The following is a 7,868-nucleotide window of genomic DNA, read 5'->3' as shown; positions in this document are numbered from 1 at the left end:
GAATTTCCCCTGGATGATGAGAACGGAATTGGAAGAAGGATTTTCCTCTTTACTCCCCCTTCTTCTGCAACGATGTTGTTTTTTACGTCAATTGACGTAGAAAATCCATAACAAACTTTCGTATATCTGAAACTATGTAGAAGAAATTTTTTTTAATTTTCAGTTCTTCATTTATCTGTGCACTGAAGTGCAATAGACCATTGAATCATATATAGTTTTTTCATTGACTAGATACGTAAAATTAGAAGATTGCCTATCGCCGAAATGAAATGTACACAACACAAGAAAAGCTTGAATTAAACAGTAAAATGTGAGAAAGTTATTGTTAGAAAAGCTGAGATAAAGAATTTTATTCTGAGACTATAAAGGGCGAATATATTTGGAAAGAACGCAATTAGTTAGTTATAGATTGCGCCATCTAGTGAAAAACTACAAACCTAAAAATATTTCAAATCAATTTCTTCGGTGAGCTTTTGTAATAAGACTTTTTCCCTGAATTTATAGGACATAGGAGATGTGACCCTTAATGAACCAGCCTGCATATCAAGCACATATATTCAATTCATTCAGCTTTATTCTCGAAGGGTTGAAAGTAACGTCATCCACTTATGTCTGAAATCAGTATAATACAATTCTTATCGAAAACATAATTAATTCAAATACATTCTAATAAGAAAAATTTCATTTTACGCTCAATTCAGTTCCCCATTCCCCTCAGTACGGTACCGAAAATGAAATCCCAATATTTTTCGTGGATTTTATGGGTTTCCTCGTCAACCAACTCAGAAATACCTTCAACAATGACGTCTCGTGATTCCTGCAAGAAATTCAAGGATTGCATATAATTATGACTATATTTGACGTAAAATTCCAATCATTGATATGATACATGGAATTGAAAACATTCATTTATGAATAGGATACGAACCCAGAATGATTCAGATGGTATGCGATACTTTCTGTGATTCTTTCCTAAATTGAGCAAGATTTTTTCTACGACATCATAGTCCTCAAGATTTTCTATACAAGCATTCATATAGGCCGAAGCGAGGGCACATTGTCTCTTGAATTCTGTATCATCGAACAAACCCTCTAACGGAACATCTCTGAATGGAAAAAATTTCTGGTTGTGAGGATACTGCTTGAAATACCTAAAAAGATCTGATAATGATAACCTACTTATGTCTTTATGTAAATAGATTTTGTATTCAGTGTTTGAATAGATAGTTACGAAAAATTTTATGGGGTGATTCTTTCTCGAAATCTAGAGTAGGGCTTTCATATAATTTTTTTTGAGCAGCCCACTATAGATATCTTGCAATGATATCCACCTACTAGGTAAATTCAGGTTCGAGGATGATTCCAGCCTCAGGGATTCACCATGCATTCATCGAAAAATTAAAAGAAAATTTATTCGTTCAAACTGAATCAAGCTATAAAAAATTAATTTTTTAATTGTATAATATGAATATGGAAAATGATTCTTACGAAACAAATTTTAGGGGTGACCTTGTCTACCACTTGCAATTGTAGGGGAACATCACCAATTTCTTTTTATTGCCTTCTCCCTTCCATAGAACGTCTGCTCAATATCATTTCTGTGAGATTTCTGATTTCTAAGAAAACAAAATTTGCTTTCTAGGCTGTATCCTAGCAGGTGGTATCTAAAGAAAAAATATGAAAGATCCACACTATTTTCTGAGGAATCCCCACTCAAATATTTTGCAGCTATTCATTTACATCCTGTATATCCTTGTTTCAATCTGTTAACTGATTTCATTAATAATCAAGCTATACTTACTCGTAGAATAATTTTTGCATGGCCTTCGGATCCTTAGATATTTCCTTATGAGATATTCTCAACTTTTCTATTTCTTCTTCTGTCAATCCACAGGATGAAAAACTCGTCATGTTCAAAATGAAGAATTTGGTTCAATGAATATATACTACAAAATCAGTTTTATGATAAAAAAGAATCGTATTTAGAAAAAAATTTATATCAGCATATTTTGACCAACTCACTTGCTGGTTGAATTACGCGATGATTTATAGAGTAATGTGATATTGTATCAATTCACATATCCTATGATTTCAGATAGTTAAGAACTTTCGCCTTTGGGTGTTTATAATTTTTGATATCGAATATAATCAGTTTAATATCCCATAAATAACAAAACAAACTTTCGAATATAAAGTTAAAGGTTAAATGTTCAATATTTGTTGAATTTCGACTGGAGTTTCAAAAACCATGTGTGAATTTGTCCTCTGTTCGTTATATTTGTTTCTACTAGGTTTTAATTGCAGAGTGTTGATTTCAAAGGGGGTTACGTTGCACCTTAAAATCTATTGTGCCATTCAGTTCTAGAGTTCATCTGAATGCATCAGATGATCAATTATTTATCATCCACATACTTAATCCAATAATAAAGAAAATGTTTTATACCTTCGATATTCAATGCAGGTTCTTATGCACAATTAACTGATGAAATGAACTCTTCTATAAATTTTATTCAGAATCTAATTGAGTAATGAATATTTCAGTAATAATAGGTACCTAATAATGAATGTAATTCATCCTCTTGTGCTTATTTCCAATTGTTCATCTTGGAAAAATCATTTGTCATTCTTTAATACGTCCAAGGATAATACGACATTCTCAAGCTTCGGAATTGAAATCATATTCCGATCGAATAATTCACCGGAATCCCATTTAATAAAATCTGAAAATATGTCCTTTAAGGTAGGTACACGAAGGCGGACTGCAATTTCTGCTTTCAATTTGCGAACTCGTTCTTGGAAACTTTCCACACAATATTCAATTTATAAACCTCTCGTATTGCATTTTATGGGGACATTCACCATTTTGTGTTGCATGTCTTCTGCCAGTCTATTCATGATGATGTGAAATTGGTCGCTGTCTGGGATTATGATCCGAGTCGAAAATACGATGTACCTACCTAGGGGAAGTACATACTCGTCGTATTGTAGACAAGACTTTGGAGTGTATCGAGAAGCTCATCAGAAATATATATGGGGTTATAACAAAAACATACCGACCCACCTAAGAAAACCTTTTTGTGATCTTACAAAATAATTTTCAATGAGAAAATTAACTTGTACAAAACATATTTTCTAATTGATGGAGCTTTTTATGGTAGTTAACTACCTGAATAACGTATTTCTAATAATAATAACGATGATATATTGAAAATTCTTAGCCTTCTATAGAACCAAACAAAATTTCAATGTCGAAATATTTCATTGCTCAACACATTCTCCTCTTAATTGGATACGTTTATTACAGCGAACCTGCAACCTTTAAAAAAAATGATTATTCTTGCTCTGCATACCAGACCTCCAGAGCTTTTATAACCTCCTCGTTGAAAGAATATTTACGACGTTTTAAACTTTTTTTTAGTTGAGGAAAGAGATGATAGTCGGATGGAGCCAAATCTGGTGAATGAGGGGGGTGTTCTAGTAATTCAAACCCTAAATCACGAATTTTTTGTATAGCAACATGAGATTTGAGGGTGTTGTCCTGCAAAAAAAAACACCTTTGGATAGCGTTCCGCGTATTTTCTTTCGAATTTTTTCCCGTAGAGTGGTCAGTAATGTCGAATAGTGATCTCCGGTTATTGTTCTACCCTTATCCAAAAAATCAATCATGATTACCCCACGGCAATCCCAAAATACTGCAGCAAGAACTTTTCCAGCAAATTATTGGACACGAGACTTCTTAGGTCTTGGAGAACCAGAGTGTCGCCATTCCATCGATTGTTGCTTTGTTTCTGGACCGTAGAAATGTACCCTAGTCTCATCGATAGTAACAATTCAGTTTGAGAAGTCTACATCGTTTTCAAATCGTGCACAGATCGAACGCGATGCTTCTACCCTTGCACGCTTTTGGTCAACATTCAAATATTTGGCGATCCATTTTGCAGTAATTTTTCTCATGTCCAAATTGACGTGAACTATATGATGAACGCGTTCGTATGAAATATTCAGTGCTTCAGATATCTGTTTCAGCCCAATTCGATGGTCTGATAAAATTATGTCATTATGTCATGAACTGCATCGATATTTTCGGGGACTGTCACAGAAACTAGCCTTCCCGATCGGTCATCATATCTTCAATGGAAAATGTATCTGTTTTGAAGCTTGCAGTCCAATTTTTCACGGTCGCATACGAAGGACATTGATCACCAAAAGTATTAAGCATATCTTCGTAAATCTGCTTACCTCTTAACCCTTTTGAATATAGGTACTTGATGATGGCTCGATACTTTAATTGTTCGATTTTCACAATTTCAATGGACATCTTCTTTCTTTTAATTTATTGCGTAACTCTGATTTACTGTTTTGATATCAAACTTGACACTGACAGTTCTAATGAGTTATTGTTCGTTGCTATGCTTTTTTTATACATGGAACTGATCTAGGCTAACTAGTAATCAATACATCCTCGTAATTTATAAAAGTAAAGGTTTTTCGCTATCACAATAATTTATTCAGGTGGATGGAGATAAACTGAGATATTTGATTGGAGGACATAGATAGAGGGTGTTTCAGAATGAGATGCTGATCCATAAGAAGGATGGAGATTCTAAGCGAGAAGAGAACATAGCTTTGTTCGAACAAATCTATGTCTAAAACCGGTAAACTTTTGCGAGAGTATAGGTGTTAAAGTAAGCATTTTAAGAAAAGAGTTTTCATGTATGGAGTAGGTGTCAATGAAATTTCAAAAACATAACTTTGTGCACTTCAGGAGATAATAAAGATAATTTGATTCCTTCATTGATAGAAGGAAGTGGTCTCTAAAATGTAAAATCACAAAATCTTCGTTAAAACTGTTCTTGGCATTCAAAAAATGGTCAGCAAACGTTGAATTGCCGGTGCCTCTTATTGAACGATTCCTGTTTCCTAATCGTCCTCCTCAGGCCCAACTTACAATGGTATGGCGACACACTCAGCCCCCTCACCCTTAAGGTAATATTACTAAGAAAAGTCCCACATTCCTGAGAGATCCGAGATGCGCCCCCGCACCCTGTTCAATTCATCCTCATCCACTTTCAGCCTCCGAGATCCTCGTTCTTGACAGCGTTCAATTCCTCCCATCCAACCCATTTGTCGGGTAGAGGTGGTTGTCTGCGCCTTAAGCGCCGAGTTGCAGAGACAGAAATTAATTATTCATCATTTGCAAACGCATCGTAACAAAAACTTTGCTACAAGTCGGGCCGAAATAACATCAAACAAACCGGGCGCACTGAATTAAACTTCAATTCAGTTTGCCGAAGTTGCAGCGAGAGATGCATCGAATAGATTCTGTTAATTTCACGATCTGACAAATTTTCTAGAATGAACTTTGAAATTGTTCGGCTCTAAAATAGACGAATTAATGTTACGGTCCAAATGCTGGCTTAATTATAAGGATTCGTTGCACTTGCGGTATACAGTAGGAGGTAGGCATTTTGGTGCCCAGCGAACTGCACACGGGCTACTGTTGCGTGAATCTGGATCGCTTTGGAATGGATCATCCAGTTGTTCACCTGAAATATAAACTGAAACGGAAGCAGTTGGGTTCGTCATTCCGGTAGGACACCTTGCAATTCAAACTCAAAGGTCTTACAAGAAAAAGATCCTAGCTTTGTTTTGAATGGACCATGCGAGACCTAGTGTTGCCTAGTTGGTGCTCTACGAGGTCCATAATAACCCGCCCGTTCTTTTTTTCAATAAGAGATCAGCCCCTGAGCAATTTTGTTTTCGTCAATTCCATTCAGGTATTTTTATGTTGAAAGATGCACCTCATCATCATCATCATTGCTGTATCCCGTTACCGGGAATAAATCTACAAAAAGGCATAAAAAAAGAACAGACTTATAATATATTAGGGCTAATTGCGACTCTGTGTCCTGTGACTGAACAGACCCAACCGTGACCAACAGATCCTTCCACACTCCAGGCATGGATAGTTACAGTTAATAATTTCGTTTCACATTTTTTTCAATACTATTCGGTTCCACATCAAACTTGTGTGAACCTCAGCCACGGTGAATTTCTAATACAGTAGTTCCATAGATTGAATATTGCTGAAGTTGACATAAAACTTCTAGCTGTTCATCTAAGATTTGGTTTTGCCTCTAATTCCAACAACAAAGGGACATAGTTCAACAACACCCACTTCCTAGCTGTGGTTCTTGATAGTCTATACAAAAAACTGGACGACATGTTGAAGAAATGAAAGGTTTACAGTCCTTCTCGAAAGTAATACATTTTCACAAATTAATAATCGTTTATCGATACAGCACATTCGCAGTCGAAGGAATGTATTCAAATTATGTTTAAATATCATTTCATTCATTTATTCATCATTCATTGGTATCCCGTTACCGGGAATAAATCTACAAAGAGACGAAAAAAAGGTGCGAACAGTAATTTCTTAGGGCTAATTGCGACTCTGTGTCCTCCTGTGACTGAAGAGACCCAACCGTGACCTAAAGATCCTTCCACACTCCGGACATGGATAGTCACCAACCAGATCTGGCCGCTGCTGTATTCTTCTCGAGTCTCCATTATAACTGTGGGCCAAATACCTCCACTGTGATCTGTCTAACGCTAGTTGTTCCCAGTTATGATTGGCATTACCTGATTTTTGGGATTGATATGGTGTTCCCTTGAACCGCTTATACTGGCCTCCTGGTTTCCGGGCTCCCTCTGTGAATTCGTCATACAGGACTATTTTGGGGAGTCTTGTGACTTGCATCCTCAGAATGTGGCCGCTCCATCTGAGTAGGGCCCTCATTACTTGAGTCTCAAGTGTTGTACAACTCGCGCGTTGCAAGACTTCTGCATTCGAAACTCTGGTGGAACCATCTCTGATGTGCATTATCTGTCTTAGATGACGTTGTTGCGTTTGTTCAAGCTGTTTAATATGTCACCTGTAGAGCGTCCAGCTTTCGCTTCCGTAAAGAAGCGTTGGGAGGACGACTGCTTTGTAAACAGCTGTCTTGGTCTTCAGATTTGGGTCGTGATTTTGAAACACTCTGCCCGTGATGCCGAATTGATACGGTTGTGTATTTCCGTGCACCTCATAAAGTTAGGCCTGACGTCGAAAATATCGATAAAGTCACAGAAATGATCGGAGTGGACTGAAATATTAGCAGTCGTAATATTGTCAAGGAGCTGTAGATTGACCCTAAAACGTTTCTAGACCATTCGCTCAGAGGTGAATTCAAAAAGGATCTCGTTGTTTTGGAGCCACACCAATCGGTACAACTTAAAATGGTTGTATATTTTTATCTGGACCGATTCGGAAAACATGGTGGAGAAAACAAGAGCTTGTTTTAACCTCGAGAATCCACTGTTGAAATATCTATATGTACAAGCTGTATATTCATCAAATCAATGTGGTTTATTTTTATTTTTTCGAGGTGGTCTTCAAGTTTGTTCATCCTTTCATTTTTTTACAATGATTTTTTAATATGGCTTGAGTATCCAATGTATTCCAACGTTCATAATTTCGTCCGAAATAAAAAACCCCCATGTATTTTCAACGTCAGATCCCCCCCTTTTCCTCGTACCAATTTCTCTCCGAGTTCAAACTTTTTGGGCTTCGCACTTCTCGCGATAATTCAATCATGCAGCTGCCTTTAAAGAGAGGAAACAGTCTTAATCAGAATCTCCCAGCGAGCGGTCACGAATCGAGAGCGGAAAAAAAATGAAGAATGGAATGTCCATTCCTCAATCCCGTAGTATCTGTGTTACAGTCAGACGAAATATTCCATCTCAAACGTCGTACGTACGTCCAAAGTTCGCTGGGAGTAATCTATCAACGGATCCTGGGGGAATGTCAGGGAAAACCTGGTCCCCGA

The 7,868-nt window shown here is 36.8% G+C and overlaps 1 protein-coding gene across 2 annotated transcripts; it reads right to left on the bottom strand.

Moving 5' to 3' along the window:
- Positions 1–556: 556 nt before the first annotated feature.
- On the bottom strand, positions 557–2,125 carry LOC123307528. Of its 2 annotated transcripts, XM_044889876.1 has the most exons (5): positions 2,023–2,125; positions 1,802–1,946; positions 929–1,151; positions 664–817; positions 557–612 (listed from the first exon to the last, which is right to left on the bottom strand). In XM_044889876.1, the coding sequence occupies exons 2-4, from the start codon at positions 1,909–1,911 to the stop codon at positions 698–700; spliced, it is 453 nt and encodes a 150-aa protein (XP_044745811.1). In that variant the 5' UTR covers positions 1,912–1,946; positions 2,023–2,125; the 3' UTR covers positions 557–612; positions 664–697. The 2 variants fall into 2 exon arrangements, with proteins under 2 accessions (XP_044745811.1, XP_044745810.1); XM_044889875.1 differs by having other exon boundaries at positions 607–817.
- Positions 2,126–7,868: the final 5,743 nt, after the last annotated feature.

Source organism: Coccinella septempunctata, chromosome 2, assembly GCF_907165205.1.
Source record: "Coccinella septempunctata chromosome 2, icCocSept1.1, whole genome shotgun sequence".
Taxonomy (NCBI): domain Eukaryota; kingdom Metazoa; phylum Arthropoda; class Insecta; order Coleoptera; family Coccinellidae; genus Coccinella; species Coccinella septempunctata.
This window is presented reverse-complemented; position numbering and strand designations above follow the sequence as displayed.